The sequence below is a fragment of the Larimichthys crocea genome, chromosome IX (assembly GCF_000972845.2).
Source record: "Larimichthys crocea isolate SSNF chromosome IX, L_crocea_2.0, whole genome shotgun sequence".
NCBI classification, from domain to species: domain Eukaryota; kingdom Metazoa; phylum Chordata; class Actinopteri; family Sciaenidae; genus Larimichthys; species Larimichthys crocea.
The window spans coordinates 3,393,248-3,414,513 of NC_040019.1; the positions used below are offsets into that span (position 1 = coordinate 3,393,248).

Sequence of the window (21,266 nt, forward strand, 5' to 3'; positions counted from 1 at the left end):
AAGGTTGTATTGAATTATAAAAAAAAGTTTGACTCGAACGGATCATTGTCTGCTGGAGTTTTATCTTCATTATTCATCCTCTGCTTATTCTGCGCTGCTTCACTGTTTCTACGGCGGTCTGAGAAGACAAAATCACTTTCTCTTCAAGTATCATGAAGTCGATGGCGTTCAAATTCTCCAAACATTCTACTTTATTACATCTCTCGCATAAGCCAGTGCTGCGTTCAATACATGCCAAATAGGTAGAAACATTACAAGCTTGATGACATTTTTTATTATAGTGACACTCGAGTCTGTAGCTCTTATGTTTGTTGTCACTGTCAGCGCTTGACACTTCAATTTGAGTAAAATAATACAGGCCATTCAACAAAATAATGAAAGACAGTGAAGAAAATGAATAGTTTGGACCCAGAGATAGAAAAGAAACTCACTCTCTAGTTCTCTGTACAGTGTGATGACGTCCGATTCCACCTCCTTCCCTTTCACCACGGACGTCAAAGCCGTGACCTTCGCTCCTTGAACACGAGCTTGCAGCTTGAGAAAGAGACATGAACAGGCATCAGATGGTTTAATGCAGTGCCGTGTTAGCAGTTATAAACTCGCAGCAGTATTATGAACTAAATGACATCAGCATGCTAATGTTGAGAAGTCATAATCTTTATCATGTTCACTGTTTTCGTTTTGTTTGTTAATTTGCACCACTGATGCTGATGGGAATGTGAAGCTCCTGTGGAAGTGCCTTAAAACCTATGTTATATCTAATGGCCAGCAGGGGGCGACTCCACTGGTTGCAAAACCAGTCAGGCTCTAATGGAAAAATGACCCTACAAATGACCTGATTTATGATCTTGGTAAACAGTTTTCTGACAAGTTTATGAAGAAGTTTTTATTTACATGCATTTTTTTAACCCCAAACACACACACAGTACAAGTACAAGGCTCATAGACATGCAAATGTGGAGCGAGATGGTGGAGTGATGGGCAGCCAGCCAGACCAGCGCCCTGCGAGCAGTTGGTCGGGTTTGGTGCCTTGCTCAAGAGCACCTCTGCAGTGCCCAGGAGGTGAGCTGGCACCTCTCCAGCTACCAGTCCACCTATTCTTGACCCGGCCACCCTCCAGTTCCCAGGCCAAGTCTCTATGGACTGAGCTACTGGCGCACCAAATGGCCCCCTATGGTATCAATCACTAGTTTGAAGTCCAAAACATAAATCAGGATTCTGTTACTGCATTGACCACATATCGCCTCAAATGTCTTCAGAAACATATTTAGTGTACCGTTCAACAGTAATATGAGAAAGTTTGTGACCAGGTAGGCCACAACTCGCAGTATTCTGCTCATTCTCTCATCCAAAGCTCCCAAAAAACAAGACACACTATTCAAAATAGTTGTCCACAAACTAAGAGATGACGCTGATGAGGTTTAGACTTAAGTCATAAATCAAGTAGTGGATAAACTGAAGTTTTGACCTCATGGCGCCGCTATATGGAAAGGGGAACACGAGTTCATTCACAACCATAAATGTCAACATCATAGTATTTCAGACTGTATGAAAGTAGTTAACAAACAGACTGCGAGCATGGCTAATAAGAACCTCTACATTAAGCATTACATTGAATTCAGTGATCATTCCAAACATCTAGACATGAAGCCACACGTTGCAGTAAATGTACTTACCTCACTGACATCATCCACCATTTCCAGTTTCTTATTGGCAGTCTGTTTTAGAGGCTCCATCTCCTCTCCCATCTTACTGATGAGATTGTCTTTGGTCTGAATTTGCCGGTCCAGCTCTTCTGTCTGTTTCATCAGGTCCTCGGCCCACTAAACAAAGAGCAGAAATACACAAATTCGATGCTTTCATTAGAACAGTCCCGTTTTGCTTTCTCTATCGCTTTTTGCTAAAGATTCAGGCCTTTATTGAGCCATTTTAAAGGAGGGCACATAAGCCCGTCTCCATGCCATGTTACAGTGTCTGCTCAGAGATGCTGCGGTGGTTAATCACCATCCTCTGGAACAACATGCACACGAGCAGCAAACACTGGCAAGAATCTTCTCTCCTGTGCCTACTCACTGTCCCCTTCTGCTTGCCAAATGTTAGCGGAGTTAACTGCCCACTCTTCAAAAAAAAAAAAAAACTAAAAGCTACTTGTACTCCTATATGAGCCGAATTAAATGAGCCGGGATGGTTTCTTATACGTGCTGCTATCAAACCAGCTTTAACTAGACTAAATGATTCGCTCATGGGTCTATAATGGACAACGCAATAACGCTTTAAATTGTACCCTGCGGGTGCTGTCCAAACTGACCTCTGTTGTGTAGTTGTTTGGACGCATTTGGTTGAGCAGTGTTTGGTCAGGCTCTGATGATACGCTGGCATCCGACAGAGCCAGCTGATGTAAGGATGATGTGATGTTACCAAGGGCAAACTTTAAACCAGAAGCTTCCTCCTCCAGGGCCAAGTGTTTGGCTACAGTAGCGTTCACCTGTGCTGTCAGGTTCTCTTTCTGCTGTTGCATTTGTGTGATTCTGGAATGAAAGAAGAAGAGAATAGACACTTTAAAAAAAAAATGAATGCTTTGTGTCATTTCATGATGTTTTGATTTATTAGCATTAAGATAATAAGGTGCAGAGTCGGGGGCCTCATGTATAATTCAAATCATTCAGCACGTTCAACTTCACATCTTCGGTTAGGTTATTCAAAAAGTGTATAAACATATAAATCCGCGAACAAGACAATGCAGCTTGTTATGAGTGAGTAAGGTGACACTGTGCAAAGAAAGCATGATGAATTAACGAGAGGATGTTAAAGCGCCATTTTCATCACCTCTACAGCTGTAATGACATCCAATCTGTTTTGCCTCAACAGAGCAGAAACACAAAAAAAAATAAAAATCCCAGCGCGTGCGTCACCTCTTTGTTCCCTCCAAGAATAATTCACAACAATTAACTTCACGTGTTTGCCGGAAACATTTTTTAAAGTGCGAGTTCCTTTTTTAAAAATTAAAGTAAAGGTCTGGGGTAGAGTGCAGCATGTACGTGCGCACTGCGCTGCATAATGTTCGCACGTGGATCGGCCTCCACACATCCAACCATAAATGATCAATGCAAAGCGCCGCATGAATTTCGATGCATATAAATGAGTGTGCTTACGGTGAGTCATGGCAACAACAACCAAGAGGAGGAAAAAAAAAAAAAACTTTTTCTGATACAGAAATTGAAGTGCTTGTGAGGTGAAGGTTAGAAAGCGCATATTGTTTGAGGCCCACAGCAGCAGGAGGAGGAGGGGGGTCGCAAACAAAAAGAAAAAAGCAGCGAGTTTTATTATTCCCAAAAGGTGCTTTAGGCAGAAGATAAACATATTATATTGTATATATTATACTGTTGATATCAAAGACATATCTGTTGGTTTATTCCTGCTTGTATCAGCCAGTTGCCAGAAATGTATTTGTACAGGGACCGTTCTGCTGGAACCAGTTCAGCATTTATATCCAAAAATATGTATCCAGGGAATCTAAATCGGCGTATCATGAGCCAGGAAATCTTTGTGGTCCCTGAACACTCGTTTCATCCTAACCCTCCCATCCACGTAGTCCTCTAGCGGTGCCAATACATCCATCATGCAGGCATTACGCACGAGTGTCACGTAGCATTTTTATGTTATCAATCATACTGATTATTTCAAATCAGTCAATCAGTGGTATCCCCCACCCGGGGATATCATTTCAAGATTGAAGTTTGATTGATGAGCGCGTTTCTTCAGGTCGGTTTTTGTTATGGTGAACTTGTGCGTTATGTTTAGGAGTGATAATGAGCACATGAAGTATAAGCCTCACTTTAGTTACACATCTCTAATTTACACGATCTATATGTGCAAGGTGGTGACGACGTCCTGGATGAGGTGTTTTTGGTGATACATGCGCGGTATTAAAAGATGTTAAACATGACTGACTGCCCGTGTTCTGCAATCCTTTCACACGATTCAATATCATTTGGATTTCTACAGATCCGATACAAGCTGACTTATATCTTGTTAACTTTTAGGTGTGCTCGCTCACTTGTCAAGTTTGTTTTCACAGGTCACGACACATTTGCTCTTTCAGGCCCTGTTTTTTGTTTTTGAGCTTGAGCTTCGGGAAAGAGTGCCCGCAGGGATAAAAAAACATCCAAGATGACTGTATGTGGGAGATGGGTTGTGAAGTGTCAGCAGTAGAAGAAGCACTCGCATGCTTTGTTTAAGTTAAATATCAGCAGAACAGGGGCAGTCGGTAGCGTAGTGGGTTAAGCGGCCGCCCCGTGTGTGGAGGCTATAGTCCTCGCTGCAGCTGTCCCCGGTTCGAATCCCGCATTGGACGGCTAATTTACTGTGTGTCACTCCCCTCTCCCCCTCAGTAGAACAGTGTACAAATACTGCAACAAAAGTCTTATTAGCGCTTAAGTATCAAAAGTAAGTACTAAAATGGGCCTTGTGACACATGTGACTGTATGAGCCATGTATTTGATTTGTGTGACATCCCTCTGAGCACAGGGGCACGCGTGGAAAAGGTTGAGGCTGGCCACAGGAAATTTCTTGTCAGTAATTACAGATGCTGCTAATGGGAAAGGCGCAGAGAGAGTTTTCGACTGTGCTCGGACTGTAAGAGAATAAATGCACTACGAGCTACAGTATTACACGTCTAATCAATTCTTAACAATTCATTTTAATTAGTCTAACAGAGTCTTGCTCAAGAAGACGTCCCGTTATGAAATCTCGGGAGCGGTGAGGTGATTTGATGAAGGAAAGCCAACAGTGGAAACGCGACTGTAGTAAGAGTTTGTGGTGTTGGAGTAGATTCCTGCTTTGTAAAAGATTTTCAATGTCATGCCTTAGCCCATTTCAATAAAGTGTATTCATTTGAGCTTAGACTATAGAGATGAAGAGCTCCTACAAACTGAAGAGCAGACAAGAGGGTCAACAGGCAGGGGAGGGTGAACCGGGTAAAGCAAAGCTTGGGACACTGGTGGTGTTTCTGTGGGTGCTTTGACCTTATACGCCCACATTGATTCGTTCAGAAACGAAGCTTCTCCTTGAGTGAAAGGTACAAAAAACATTTCATTTCTCTGCAGGATTCTCTCCACGATATTGTGAGACACTTATAATAGCAAACAGTGCAAGTCAGTGGCAAAAAAAACAAAGAATGTGATGGTGCACAATCGTCCACAAGGATTACTTTGTTTTGTGGCTGCTGGTTGACTCCATTAGTCACTTTAACACAAAAACATGGAAAAACAAAGTCACCCAATAACGCGAGTGACTGAGGCAGTGGAAGATTAAACAGCTCTGAGGTAAAATGACAATTTTTATCAATGAAGAACCAAATAGGACCTTACTTTTTTAATCTAAACGTTTATCCAGGTTGGAAAAATACATAAGTTTCCCTTTAAGTTACCAACACATGAGGAAATATGTGTGGAAAATGCATTTTTCATGCTACCCATCTGTGCATAAACCGCTCAATTCGCAGCCTATATAAAGTGACGCACGCGTGCATGGGGCGCGCACACACACACACACACAGTCGTGCAGCGGCGCCGCGAAAGATTAACAGAACACTCCTGAACCGAGCTGACTACTGTTAGAAGGGGGTAATCAATTTTGAGTTGCTCGCTTCTTGCTCTCATCACAGCCACTGGAGGGCTTTTTGCATCATTCTGTCTAGCATTCGGGATAATCCTCAGAGCAATCACACGCCAGGAGATGCAGCGAGCGTGCGGCAAATCCAAGAAAGCAATAGGCTTACAGTGGAGAGAAGCTGTCCCCCTGTGGCTAAATGTCTTACTCCTAAACTACAGCATGCTTTAAAAGGCTGCTATAAAGACCTCGAGCTGTAATACAGGGATAGGTACACTTGTTAGGAATATACTGCAAAACTGCAATAATCCAGGGAGTCATGCAGCTTGTTGAAATTTTGCAATACAAGATACTTTATGTGAATGGGGGACTTTTTTTTTTTTTCCCAGCCCGTGCTTGTCTGTGTGGGAGTGTGTGTTTGGATTTGTTGTTGTGCTCACTGCTCCGTTAGGTTCCTGATGTACTCCTCTGTGGAGTTGTCCTGCAGTAGATCCATCAGGAACCCGAAGGTCTGCTTTGAGGCTTTTACCGCCCTGCTGGCTACGGCCTCGATGAGATCTGCCGTTTCTCTGTGACTGTGAGAGAAAAAAAAAAAGGGAAGACAAAGTGAAAGGGGGAGGAAAAAGGAGAAAGTGAGTAACATAGAATAACAGACCATTACAACCGCCTGAGGAGAGACGAAATGGATTTCAGCATCGACGACCTCCCCTCGCCGGCTCTCTCAGTCCAGATTTCTGTAACTACCACATAATAGTGTTGCATGCTCTGAGCAGCCGAGGGCATCGATTCAAAGTGGCCTAACAACAATGTAAGTGACAGGCTGAAAGAAGGAAGCCACGATGAAGATGAAGGTTGAAAGATTAATACAGCTGCCAGTTCTTCTAATTGACCTGTCTTACCTTTTCATCAGAGCCTGTGAGTCATTGACCATAATGTTCCATTTGTTCGGTCCTGACGCCGCCTCAAAAGGAATGATCTACAGAAAAGACAGAGAAGAATAAGAAGTTGTTCTGACATGTTCAATTAAATCACGTGACCCAAACTCTCCATCTAATAATTGCTTTATATCTTTCACGCCACTGTTTGCGCAGAGATTTTTGGATCTGTGTTATAAGCCGGTCCAAAAATCTGGATGCAAACGGTGTTTGCTGCAATTTTTCAAATAATAAAACTCATCTAATGAACCTATAGACTTAAGTATATGTATTCAAACAGGTTCAAAGCAGGGGCATGTGGAAAAAAAACATCCCACAATATATATCCCCAGAAGTTTTGCCCTGATAAATGTAATGTGCATAGCGCCGAATGCAGAACACTTCCCCGAGTGACATTTAATTTGAGAAAATGCAAATAAAAAATGGGAAAACTGAATCAACAATTGACACTCTAGCATTTTTTCTCCTTTATTTGGGGAGGCTGCTCTGCTTATTAATATGAAATTAAATTGCTGCTGCTTCAAGCTCACCCAAGTGATAAGGGCGACAGTGTGTCTGCACGCGCACACACAAACAGAAATAGAGAGTCATATATTGGCAAAAGTCAGCTCTCATCTTCCCCCCGAACCTAAATAACAAGACGTCGGTATCCATAATAGATTCCTGCGAGCGTCGTGGCACGTCAGTGAAAAGCCTCGCGGTGGGTGAAGAACAAGTTGTTAATTTTAGCGTCCGTCAAACATTCTTTGGATTTTCTTTAGGAGGCATGAATTTGTTGCTGCTCAGAGAGAGGAGGGAGGAGGAGGAGGAGGAGGAGGGTGGTGGAGGTGTGAGGCAGGGTTGGGAATGAAATATTGTTTTGCTTTGGGGTATCTTTGTGGATCTATACAGAGGAGTTCCACCGAGAGTAAAAAACTGCAGCATCCCAGAGGAAAGACAAGAAATCAATTGCGTTACATACAATATCAGCATGCTTGAGGACTGGTGGTGAACGCCTCCTTTCCTATGCAACAAAAAGAATACCTGCAACATGCTTTAACCGACAAAACGTTGAAGACAGGACGTGTTTGATTCGCCTACCATGTTGTCCAGGTCCAGTGTTGCCTGCTTTAGCTGTTTCTCAGACGCTCTGATCATGGAAATCGTCTCCGTGAAGGTTTGACACACACCCTTGCTCCCTTCATCCTTCCCGCTCTCGTTCCTTTCTCCCTCTGTCATGCTGATGCTGCAGTTCAAAGTAGATGTAATGCCATGCAGCTGGGCTAAGAGTGTGCCTGTAGAAGCTTCCAGCAAGGAAAACTGTTTTATGAAGGCCTCCCGAGCTTCTGGAAGAACAAAGAAAGCACAAAGCAAATAAAAAACCCACAGTTAAGCCCTTCACGGATTATTTCACATACAATATTATTCCAACTTTTGGCGGCTAGAACTCGCTTTTTAACATATTACCCTCATATACGGTGTGAAGTCAGAGTCTCATTCTGCCTGCTTATCTGTTTGTATTCAGAAAAATGCATGTCGTATGTTATAAAAATTAGGGTTACACAGCTAGTTAGATGTTTTAACTTATACAATGTTTGTTCCTGTTTACATGTTACATTACATGTCCTTAGGGCATTTCCCTTTATTGCTGTTTTCCTGAGACTGGCAGGGTAAGGTAAAGTTCAGGTTAATGTATAAATAGAGGGATTTGAGAACAGAATGGGGCCTAGGGACAGGTCAGAGAGGTGACATCAAGATTGGGGACATACTGGCTACTCATTAGGTGATATGTTGAAAAAAGCTGTTTAAATACATTATATGCAAATTGACTGTTAACAATTTACAGAGGTTGAGACAGCCCATCTTCAGGAAAATGTATAAGAACCAACTGTTAACGCTCCTCAGGTAGCCTTTTTCTCTGTAACCCCTTTAGGGGGTTGCACTGTAAAACGCTCCTCTTGTACAAGAACAATAAATTCAACTTAAACTTTGATGCTTTGAATCCGATGCTCCTTATTTAAGGGTTGTTCTTTAAAATTCCCGTAACATCGTATTCTACCATATGCTGTTTCTAGTCTACGTCTATCTGCATTCGAGTACAATTAGTACAACATGTCCGCGTGTTTACTGCTGCATTATGTGACATACTTTGTCTTTCTGTCTTATTAAACGAGAGATAACGAGCAGGTGTGTTGCACTCTGTGCTGTGATTTCGCCCGCACCGTGAGCCTGTCACTCCCACATACTCATTATATTAATATTGGGACACCTAGTGTGTCTTAAAGTGCATGGTCGGTGACTATGTGTGTGTATGTGCGTATAAGTATGTGGGTGTTGGGTGGGATTGTTAGACAACCGTTATCGTGATTGCAACTATAATCATAATAAACCAGGGATTAGAGATGCACCGCCTGTCATATAAATAGGGATTAAGTTGGTCACACAGCGCCTTGTTCTATATTGTTATGATTTGTCTCCATTTGGCCTGTGCAGCTGAGCCTGTAAGCCCTTTCCCCCCGCAAAGATAATGAGGATATATCAGCATTGTGTTAAAGTAATTGGGAGAGGTTTGTATTGTTGCCTGCTTCCTGATTTAATCGCTTTGTTGTGTTGGATCCGTAACAGTGTCACACCGAGGAGTCACAGACAGAGCAACAGCCCACTCGCAGAAGTGCCGGAGGCGGTTTCATGTCAAATTTCTTAGCCATGCTTGCTGGTCTTGCGCGTACTGATATGTCATGTTATCATCTCGCAGCCAAAATGTGACACAATAGTCACAAAAGGCACATAAGCGAGCTTCATAGATCTCAAAGCGAAAGGCTGCCGAGTGTCTCTCTCTTACGTGACCACGTAGGAAGCATTAAAAAGACTGACAGTTCAAGTGGAATTATCTTGGCTTCTGGCTGCTGTTACCTTGGAAGGCCAGAAAATCCTCCAGAGCATTGGGTAGAGTATCCTCCCTCTGGTGCTCATGCTCATAAAGCCTGGCCATGTGATACTTCAGCAGGTGGTGCTGCTTCCCAAATCTACCTCGACAATCAAAGTGAGCCAAGAGCTTCTCCAAATCCTGCAGGCGAGTCCTCAGCTTTTCTGCCTGTAATAGCGCAGAGATTTATCATTGACGGTGTCAATGAGAATACAGATACAGACCCAAAAAAACTAAACAAAACAAAACAAAACATAACAAACACACAGGGCTGTGACAACAAATACCACAGCAAAAATATCTATCCATCCAGATCTGTATTTATTTATTCCGACGTGGGGATTGAGATAGGACTCTGATTCTTGGTACACCATAACATCAAAATGTAGTATTTCAACAAAAGCAATGAATAAATGAATATCAACAACGGGCTAAGGATAAAATACGTTTTTTTTTTCTTCACATCCCCCATCCGCGCACACTTTTCTCTGCATAGCATGTGGCCGAAGAAAGCATCTCGGGGGATAACTAGATTAGACTTCTTAGGAGATGGAAGTCCAACAAGCCTGAAAATGGAATAATGATGCTGTGTGTGGCACCAATTTGCTGACCCTGATAGTTAAAAAAAAAAAGAGGCTGTAATCTCTCCAGGAAACATGTAACACATGTTGCACATGTGATTGTTAGGCGGGGCTGATTGTATTACTTAGCACCCCGAGGTGTTAATGAGCTCCCTTTGTGAGTCTCATCAGTATCAAGTAGCGTATGCTTCATAAAAAAAAAAAAATAAAAAACGCTTTATCACGAGTACCATATATATATTTCTCATTATTATATTCCATTCTCTACTTCTAGCTCTTTCCCACTTTCTTTTTTAAATATCTTTCTTGATCACTGATCTTGCATCTCTGTCTTCCCCAACCTTCCTCCTCTTTGTGCTTGTTAGTCCTTTTTCCTTCCTGTGTGCAAGCCAGAGGAAAATGTGAGCAGAAAGATAGGGGAGTGGGAGAGGCAGGAAAGGAGAGCTGGGGGAGATGAGCTGGGGGAGGATAGTGAGAGAGTAATTGCAGGTGTTCAGAGCAGACAAGGCTTGGGGTGTTCACTGAATTGCTAACACAGTGGAAATCACAGCGTTGCATTCACACAGGTACAAGCCGGTCCGGAGAGAACATAGAGCCACTTTAGCTGGAACAAGAATATGTACAGAGGAAGACAGAACATGTCGGCGGTATTCGATTGGCCTCAGAAGCCAGAATCCAGGGACGCAGCACCTTAGCATACAGACGTGGGTTGCAACAAATCTAAAGGGACAGAAAGAAGCGGCACAGGAGATCATTAGGGCAAATGTCTCTTTCTGTTTCACTGCACATCTACTGTTTACTTGCAATCTACAAATACAAAGGAGCCATATGGCTGTCATGAGGGTCTACAAAGGCGAGATGTGCCGACGGGGGGGGGGGCTGCGCTATTTCGAAAACAAATTGCACCTCATAATAGCAAGAGCCACTTTTGGTGTGCAAATACTTTTTTTTTTTATGGCTATGTGTGTGGAAACACACATTAATAAACATGAAAATAAAATAAATGAAGATTCAAAGCAGGGGCATAAATATGTTTCAGGTATTGTTACTTACCGACGCCTAAATCGAATGCTGCACTCCACCCCCGCCGCCACATGGTCCCATCTCAGGGGGAATTACTGTGCTTTTACACTACATTTATCTGACAGCTGTGGTTAATTGTGCCTTTGCATATCAAGGCAAGTAAAAACATTAGTGCCAGACTTAATTAATTGATTAGTTTATCAACAGAAAATGAAAAGACAACTTCAAAATCGTTTGAGTCATCCGTCAAGAGAAAAAAAACGTAAAACATTAACTGGTTCGATCTCCTCAGATACGAGGATTTGCTGCTTCATAGTGATGAAAATAATAGTTGAAGACCTAAAATATGCTTAAAATGTGATGCTTTACTATATTTTAATAGTTAACTACTATTATACTATATTATTCAACTATTTAACGAGTGCTTTTTAGCCTCTTTCAGCTTATTGTTTTGGTTTTCTGGCCCACGATTTTATTGTTTTGGTTCATTCTCACCACACTTACAGTTGTTGGGCCCTTCAGGTGGTTTAAAAAACCTAACTGTAAGCTTCCTGCTGTTCTTGACAAGGCACAGCCGGCGTAGCGTTCAAGCTCTATGATTGACCCAGCTCTCAGTGCTTGTCAGGTGATGTACAGAGTGCTTTCTGACAGACAGGCTTTAAGAAGTCAGGTGATGTTGTACAAAGAGCGACAAAGTCCACGTTTCAGGGAAGGAGTTGTGGTGGATAAATGGGTTAAACACAAGAGTTTCCGTCAGGAAGTCCGTCTTATAAATCCCAATTTCAAACCGAGGACTCAGTTAGTGATTAGCCACTGAAAATAATGAGGCATTTAGCAGCTGAATAGCCAGATGTTTTTCTCAGAAGTTACAGCAAGAAAACAAGAAATGCAATTGATGGTAACTCCAAAGCTGTTGTATTCATACATTGTTGTATCAATCACCAGTTCTAGCCGTTCTAAAGCCACAACACGTGGCCAACATTGAATGCTGTTTCTCACACAAACACGCACATGAACTCACCTGTTTCTTAACAAGGCCATAGCAAACTGGACACTCCTCACACTGGTGCGTGGCTTTGTCGTAGAAGTAGTTCATTTCGCATTTGTCGCACTTATAACCCACGAAGCCCTCGCGACAGTGGCAGGTGCCGTTGCTGTGACACTGCATGGAAACCGAGCCCATTGTGTCGCAGTTACAGGCTGGGAGAGGACATGCAGGACGGGATGACAAGAAGACGGGCGAGGGAGCAGAGGTAAACATTTGCACAGTTAGAAATGTGTATTAGAAGATGTATTGGAGGAATAGACGATGGTACATAGTGCAGATGCGATGCACTGAAGTAAGATCCTGCTATACCTCTGCAACCTCGTGACGAGAATCCAAAGAAGCCCACACGGCAAGTATCACACAGTCTCCCCTCCACTCCTGCACGACACACACACTGCCCTGTGGCCGGATGACATCCGACGGACGACGAGCCAATTGGATTACACTTGCACCTGAGGAAGGCAGGGAAATATCTTATAGTAATAGATTCAGTTTGGGTGCTCAGTATTAATCAGAATTTCGCAGGTGATTTCTGTACCTCTCACATCCTAAACCTGGTTGGAGGTCGAAGAAGCCAACTTCACAATAACTGCAATCCCGTCCTGTCACGTGACTGAGGCACTGACAATTTCCTGTCTGAGGGTGGCATTCATTTACATGCCCAGAGGTTCCGGCAGGATTACAGCTGCACGCTAGATGAAACAAGTAGAACCGTTTCATTATTAAAACAATGATAATAATCCATTGTTAGCAGCTCGAATTATGGCAATGCATCACTTTAGCATGGAGCACTTTTTTTTTATTGATTTGATCCCAGAGCGCTTGAGGGGGAAAAATGAAAGCAAGGGAGGAGACTCGTGGATTTCTTTCAGACATTGTTCTGCACAAAAGTTCGACTCGGGGTTTAAATAGGATGAACACATCACAGCTCTTACTCTTTGGATCTCTGTCTGCCTCATTCCACAGTTTTATTCACTTAGACTTTTTTTTTTTTTAATTCTCCCAACCCAAAGACTCTCTTTCTTTCTTTCTTTCTTTTTTTTTTTTTTGAGGTTATCTTTGTGACTCACACCCATTTGTTCACCCCATTTGCAGCTTTCAACTTTCATGTCTGAAGCTGAGTGCTACACCTGTCGAATTGAAACTCCTGAGATGATTAGTCAGGTCCATTTGAATGCACCATTTTCTGCGTACCTTTAAAAGCTGAACCCAAGGCCATGTGGTCCTTAATGGAATTTGTTCTGAATAGTGCTCAGACTCATTACTTCAGTCTACCTATCCTGCGGTAAGCAGAACTATCTGAATCCTAAAAGTCATACTGATGGAAAGTATGTCTGGAGCGTGGAAGTCAGTATTTATAAAGACCTCGAACTACTAGAAAAACATGTTTTAGGGTACATGAAACACTCTAGTTTGTCTGAAATGGGGTTTTTCTCCCACACTAGTTGAGCCACCATTTTTTGTGTTGTGTTCTCCTTTTCCCTTGTTGCTTCCTCAAGCTATGAATATGCAAATATGCTCATTTCCAAAGTTTAACACGAAACTAAAAACAATATGTCAACTGGATGTCAACCATCCAGCTGGAGAACAATCAGCAAAACACATTTTTTGGAGTGGAGTGGAGTGGGGACTTAAAATCTCTGTCTTTCTCCATTTCTCTCAATAAATTATACATAATACATCATAAATTAATTAACCAGTGTTTCATCACGGTCCCTTCTCGGTTACTTACGCTTGCACTTCTGGCCAGCTGTCTGTTGCAGGGCATCGCCGTAGAAACCCCGCCGGCAGCGTTGGCAGTGTTCCCCCTCTGTGTGTCCCACGCATTTCAAACATCGGCCAGTGGCCCGGTCACATATTCCCACCGCGTTGAAGTCCACGTTGCCATTGCAGTCGCATCTCACGCACGGTCGAGCCGACCCATATTGTCCCAGGGGGTCACCATAGTAACCGTCTTCACACATCTGACAGCGCATCCCTACACAAGGGAGAGGGGAGGTTATAGGAGTAGGCAGGAATTAGATGGATGACTGAGCTAGAACACTGTCTGAGGTCATCCCGGTGTCACCTCGGAGTCTGTTGTAATTAAATTAAACCTCATATCAGATGTGTCTGAATCACAGGTGGCATTGTAAAAATGAGTGCCTGCAAATGAGCTGCTTTAAAGCCAGCAGTCTTTTGGGTATCAAGCTGTCTGACGGAAATGTCTCTCATCATTTTTTCCCTTGACATAAAGCCCATTATTTGGTGTGTGGTGCCACAGAAATGATTTTACATTGTCGGTGGTTCATCTCACCTGTCTGTCCTGCAGGGCAGTTGGTACAGACCACCTGTCCTGTCTCTGCAATTTGGGCACAGCTGGTATAGTCTGGGCAAGGGCAAGGCTGACAATCACCAGGCGTGCCAGTCAAAGCGATGCCATAGTAACCATCCAGGCAGCGCTCACAGGTCATCCCAGCGGTGAAGTCTGAGCACTCACAGACGCCTGAAACAGAGAGAGGAGTGCAACAATTACGCACTTCTTCTACACACACACACACACACACACACACCTGCTTGTATCCGTCAGTGTTTTTCAGGCTCTTTTGGCTCTGACACAAATAGACCACAGATGGTGATGTTTCCTCTCCCCCTCCATCGCCAGCAGAGAGCGCTGTGTCTCTGACCATAATTGCAGCCACCACTTCAATACAAACCCTCCACTCCACAGCTTCCAACTGGTAAGAAAACATTCCCCACAGCCCAGCGTGGAGAGCAGAAGACAGCTAAATTCACCCCGACTATAATTGCTTTGGGAAATATAAGAGCCAAATGCAAGTCCGAAAGACCTTCAAGAAATAAAGCAATTCCCACACCAAGTGGGAGAGATTACCAATTCTATGATGTCTGGAAAAACAAACTGTTGGTTAGAAAGTCCTCAGGAAAAGCCTTAAACCACTTTAAAGGATTTGTTCACGTGCAACACATGTTCATATGCACGTATATACAACAGATATGATAATGATATAACATGCTAAGCAGAGGAAACAGCAAAACAACCCTGCTTCTTCCTGTTCTTCTACTTCTTGAGCTTTCCAAACTTGCAACTCGTGAAATTAAAATGTTAAAACTACACGACGTGGCACTCTAATTTAATAACTGACTGACTAAAGCTTAAAGAAGACGAGAAAGCAATAAGCGTTAACAATCTTGAAGAAACCGTTGCGGCGATTACAAAGTTGAATTTTATCACAAGATCATAATGGGTAGATGTTCATTACATAAATGTGACAATATAATAGCTGCTCTTATTCTGCCGTGTGCAGCTGCAGGAAAGATGTTCAACATTCCTGCTGCACTGCCAGATTTGTTTGCCTGTTAGTATTCACTGAGCGTTCTGGATATCAGGAGAAGTTACAATCATTTTTTTTTTTTTTATTTCAAAGTTTCTCAAACGACTTAAGCGTCGGTTGATAACAATAATTGCGCTGATTTTCTAGAAAACACCAATAACATCTCGATGCATAGTAAATAATCCACGGGGCCGTGCGGTTTTTACCGAGTCCTCATTAAAATTTCCCATCACTCCCTCCATAGCCTACGGTGTGATTCAGTGAGAAGCTCTTCGCTGTGCATTTTTAAATCAGCTCACACCACTGAATATTGGAGTAAAGTAATTCTTGCCTCTAGCTGTATGGGGTCACTGCAACCGGTGTGTCTCCCATCACTAAATGAAGCTCTGTTAGCTTCGGACCTGTAAGTCAAAGATATGAGATGACAATCTGCAAAGCTAAATTGATCACATAACCATTAAGGGTAACAATTATCCCGTTGTTTGATGAAGTGCAGACTTCTGGGTAAAAAAATCATTAGTGCTTCAGTGAGGTGAGGTGAATAATACATGACTTCCAAGCCGTAACGCCAGTCATTTAAACTAGAGTATTTAGTAATAATGATTGTTCCCAGCATAAAGAAGTGAATCTTTCTTGAATTTCGCAAGGCATTGCAATGACACTGATGGCGCGCGGTGTCAATCCCCAATGAGCCATAGTAAATTTAATGGCAGCAGAAATGTGCTGACTTTACTGAGTGTGAAGATGACTGAGCGTGATATGAGGCGGCGGAGCCACCGAGGGGGCCTCCTCGGGCGCTATTATCATTCCAGCGGCTCCTTGGAAAAGCTAACGCCATGCATCACAAACTGGGACTGAACGGCGAGACCGCTCATCACATGATGCTCCTTCCAACGGCATGCTAATCGGATCTTTTTTTTTTTGTCAATGAATCAATGATTGCACCCGACGCGTCGATGATTTCTGTGATGCTGCACACTTCCTTTGACAAATCTGCAACAATCCCGCTATTCTGCTCTCGACCCTCTCGTACTCCTCCCCCCTTTCAGCTACGAAGCTTCAGCTGAACTCTGCTCGTCTGTTCTGTGATGGCAAAGCAATATTTTTCTACACGGGAAACAAGCAATTTTTTATTTTTTAAGAGCTGCCCTCCATCAAATACACATCATACTCCAAAGAGCTCCTTTCTGCCACTGCTCATTCTACCTGCACCTCATCCCTCCACTCTACTGCCCTCTACAGATATACACACATATTCAGGACTAATGCACTTCATTAAGGAAGCCACTTGTGGAGAATAGGAATGTATTGGAACACATCACAGGTACACAGACAGGCACTACAGGAAGAGAGACAGGCAGCTCCGCCGTCTACATCTCTCGGTGTGTTTATACTTGTGCATCATTCAGTGTTCTTCAAACAAAGTGCGGCGAGTGGCTCTTTCTGCAGTAGCTTGTAATGGCTTTAATGGAGTGAGATAGAAAAGTGTGAGAATCCAAGTATGTTTTTGTTTAGGCCAAGATCGGAGCGTGGCTCTCTTTTGTTATTACATCATTACATTTCATTTATTTCTACTGACCAAAAAGATCAATGTCAACGTCATCCTGCACCATCTTGGGAGGTCTTTCTGAAGGGCAACGTGTGGGGTCTTAAACAAGTCGCACGAGTTCAAAGAAACACGCGGCCGTGTGAGCTACGTGTCTGTTTAGGCTATTTTCTTCTTCCGTCTTTCAAGTGATCGTGAAAAAAGCAAATTGGAAACAAAAAAGCGTGGGGACATGAGCTTTTCAAGACCTCCTCATTTTCCAGGAGCCTTGTCTACTTAGCCCCAGTGGAACACGAAGAAGCTTCGGGCCAAGGAAAACCTATTCACTAATGCATGTGAACACCCTGTTTTAATGAAGGAGAGGAGGAAACAAAACAGAGAGAGAGAGAGAGAGAGAGAAAATTTGGTCTGCAGCTCGGAGGCCTTGAGGGTAGAAGTTTGGGTAAATCTGCTGCGGTGCTGTTTGATGGTGGATGTTGCTCTCTAATTCAACACAGATATGCTGCCAGCGCATGCTGCAGATGTGGCTTGTCACTGCATGGGGTCTGAATGAGTGGACCGCTGCAGATAGAGGAGAGGAGAGAGAGAGGATGTCGAAGGGAAAGGAAAGGAAAGGGAGGAGGGGGCTGTATATTCTGTCCACCCCCATACATAATGCGCACAATACGGATGACTGGGGAAATATGTTTTGTCACACTGTGACTGTGGAAAATAAATGCATCAATTCCTGTTTTGTGTACGGAGGCTGTCAGCCAAATTGCTGTGGCCAAGACTCCGGGGTATCAGGGATGGGGAACTCGAACGGCAGAGGTTGTAACTCATGTTGTCGGTCATCTAGTTGTTATAGAAGAGCTGGACAAATGATTTACTGTGTATTTTACTCTGATCGAACGTCAGGTCATTCATAAAAACTGAAACAATCAGCTGCTACTTTATTCAGATGATTTAACGACAAGGGTCAGACGTTCTCTAGGACTTAAACAAGCCATTATGATGTCTGTCGGTCCACCTGCAGACATTCATGGTCTCCAGATGATGAACCCCCTCGGTGATCCTCTTACTTTTCCTGTAGCAGAACAACGTTGTGACTTATCCTGTGAAATAAAATTAGAATAAATTATAATTTACTGCATGTATTGTGCACATTCATGGTGCCCGGATGACGCATCTTTATGACTTTGGTATTCCCATGACTTTTCCTCTAGCACTGTACCACTGGTACAGATGTTTATGGGATTCACACATTGAATAGATTTTTTTTAATCTGCAAATTAAAGAAGAACAAATGTTAGCGCTCTGAAATAATGAACATGGGAAACATTATACCTGTTGAAAGGCCTCACAGAGACACTAGCGTGGCTCTTAGCCCTGTTTAATATTAATTTTAACCATAACAAGGAAAATTTCTTTGTTTTTTTTGTATCTCTACAGTGTGTAGTTCAGTCCTCTCCTCGGTTCTTGCCTATTTTCAAATCCGCCGTCGTAAGGCAGGTGACGCTTCCTCAATTTCCTTCGTTTCAGCGATGCACCGGGAAGGCCGTGCCGCCTTCCCTGTCTTAACTAATTTCATCAAAGGGAAAATGTCGAAGCAGTTTCAAACCACAGATCTCTGACAGTGCGACCGGCAAACCGAGGCAGGCAGACAGACGCGAGCGTGCGCATTGTTTATCTTCCTGTTTATTTCTGTGTAAAATAAATGCGGTGTTTGTGTGGAGATAAGCAAAGCGTGCTGAATAGGATCAGCAGGAGAAATTACATGGTAAGATTCATTCTAACTGACTACATCTATCTTTTTTTTTTTTTTTTTTGCTCATTTTCAGTTCCTCTTCCCCTCACTGTCGCTCCTCATATTCCATCACCGCTGATGCAGGCCAGGCATCTCAGGGCTTAGTCTGCAACAAATACAGCCCACCAGAGAGATTAGGGGGCTGAATAAGCCAGAGCTACAGCCAGCTTCTTTCTCTATCAGTTTGTCTGCCTCAACTTTCTCCCATAGATTTTTCTAACTAATGACCTTAGGGAGCAGAAGATGGCATTTAAGCAGGCATTTGGGAGATGCACGCTCTGGCTTCCTCTGTCTCATTGTAAAGCAGCTCTTAGTTAGTAAACACTGACTCACAGTATCCTCCATTTTAACCTGGCATTCTAATGAGAACTGCAACGAGCGGCGTGTTTGTAATTTCTTCATGTGTACCCTAATTTAATGCAATGAGACAGGTACTCTGGGTGATGGCCTTTATTAGGCCGACTTCAGTATAATTTGCTGCAGGAGCCCCTGGTGATCTGTTCCCCTTCACAGACCAAGGTCCAACAAAAAAAAAAAAAAGTTTCCTGACCTCCTCCTTCAGACTGCAGTGGGCGTGACATTTAGCTATGCAAAACCCACTGTGCATTATTCAAAAAAAATTTTTTGGCCCCGCACAAATGTCAAAGTGAGAAACAAGCATATGCTCTTATGAAAAAGAACAAGGAACAGAAAGACCTTATTTGTTCTGGGGTTTCGCAGAGCTGACGCACATTCTGCATCCAGGTATTCGTGCTCAGCAGAACGCAGCTAACTATAGTCGACCTTCCTAACGGAGGTGAGGTTACAGCCAGGATCGAATGTAAGTGATGCAAACATGTGGTCTAACCTGAAGGCTACGCGTCGGACGAATGATCTCACGGTCTGCGGATGCACTTTATGGATGCACGGACAAAAATCTGTTAGATCCACATCGACCCACACGTTCAAATCTTTAATGCATTCGTGCATATCCCATTATAATGGGAGATGCATGGGATATATTGAAAAAATGGGCTGTACCGTTAATGGGCTATTAACCTAATTAATAAGTGGTTTCTCATTAATACTGTGTCACTGATAAGGAGAAGGGAAAATTCATTAAATGATTCCCCCGGTTTGTGCACTACGACAGAAAGCACCAATGTCACCTTTGATTGTGTGTCGATTTGAACTGAAAAACTTTTATAAAAACTGTATTTATGCACAAAAAAATCTTTAATTTCAGTTTCAGCAACCTTTAGAAGTTATGAAAACAGAAGATTTCAAAACAAAGCAGGAGGATTGATGATCGTCTGCTCGAAAAAAAATAAAAATAACAAAAATAATATGTACACTGCGACGGTATTTTTATATTAAACACACATCAGTGATGTGGCTGTGTCCCATGTATTGCAGGTGCTGCTGAACAGTGGCAGGAACATAATGAGGTAGTAAAAAAAAAGAAAAACAGGTGTGTGAATATTTGTCATAAATTGGGAGAAATACGGGACAAATGTGAAAAGGGAGTGGGCAATGAAATACGAGAGTCTCCCGGGAAAATCAGGAGGGCTGGCAAGTAGAGCAATATGCTTATGGCTGAGGACAGTGGGGTAAGGTGTTGAGGGAGATGGGACCGAGGATCCAAATGACGAAACCTCTCGGTAGAATAGATTTTTTATATCTGCGGCACATTAAGCCAAATTTTGTTTCTTTTGACTTGACTTTTCGTATTTACACTGCTTTGAACAGATTATACACAAGCATGCTACCATTTGTTAATTAGAACACAAATTATAGCTGAAGCTAATGGGAATAATCATTAATTTTGCAAGTGTTAATATATTCATAAACCAATGTACTGGACACATTTAAATCTTGACCTGATGGTGTGTGCTGGATGAATAATTAAGGGATCACCAGAGTTGTTAGAATTCATGAATAAACGGCATTAATGAAATGTGCATGATATTAAATATGCACAATGTACACGTGTATTTGTTCTGATTATAATACTTATGATCTAAAAATAGTGAGTCGACAACTTTACCCAATCACCCTGCTCTGTCTGTCTCTGTCTTTCAGCCTTCAGGACTTCAGGTCTTGCCAACGAATGAAGTCAGTCCCAGATTTACTCTTCGACCTCCCTCGACATCTCCTTTGGTCTTTTCACTTTTGTCATCATGTCTAAAGAGGCTGCTGAGCCGGTTTACATTGCCCGCTTTCCCAACTCCAGTTCCGCCATGACGCCGCACACCGGCTTTGCACCGTGTCAGATTTTCGTCCACGCAACCATGCCGAAAGAAACTTCGTCTTTCCAGTGGTCCAAAATGCGCTGAGCTCACAGGTCGGGCAGCCCAGCTAACAAACTGAGCTAACAGCGACTATAGTTTGCAGAATTTACCGAGAGCTGATGAGGAAATCAGAGGGTAACTGAACCATTTCCTCCATAAAATCTGAGCAAAACATTAACATCTTGCATTGTCTGTTGCTTGTCTGTTAACCTATGGCCGGGTTCAGCTCT

At 42.9% G+C, this 21,266-nt stretch overlaps 1 protein-coding gene across 1 annotated transcript in view; it reads right to left on the bottom strand.

Annotated features, from left to right (window-relative positions):
* lamc3 (laminin, gamma 3) overlaps window positions 1-21,266 on the bottom strand; it is a 105,218-nt gene that overhangs the window by 6,376 nt on the left and 77,576 nt on the right. Inside the window, exons 13-24 of the mRNA XM_019269141.2 lie at window positions 14,399-14,587; window positions 13,835-14,080; window positions 12,641-12,794; window positions 12,412-12,554; window positions 12,076-12,254; window positions 9,438-9,618; window positions 7,626-7,870; window positions 6,510-6,586; window positions 6,051-6,185; window positions 2,309-2,528; window positions 1,677-1,823; window positions 432-534 (exon numbers count right to left, since the gene is read on the bottom strand). Coding sequence (XP_019124686.1) covers window positions 432-534; window positions 1,677-1,823; window positions 2,309-2,528; window positions 6,051-6,185; window positions 6,510-6,586; window positions 7,626-7,870; window positions 9,438-9,618; window positions 12,076-12,254; window positions 12,412-12,554; window positions 12,641-12,794; window positions 13,835-14,080; window positions 14,399-14,587 — 2,019 coding nt within the window. The remainder of the gene's footprint in view (window positions 1-431; window positions 535-1,676; window positions 1,824-2,308; window positions 2,529-6,050; window positions 6,186-6,509; window positions 6,587-7,625; window positions 7,871-9,437; window positions 9,619-12,075; window positions 12,255-12,411; window positions 12,555-12,640; window positions 12,795-13,834; window positions 14,081-14,398; window positions 14,588-21,266) is intronic.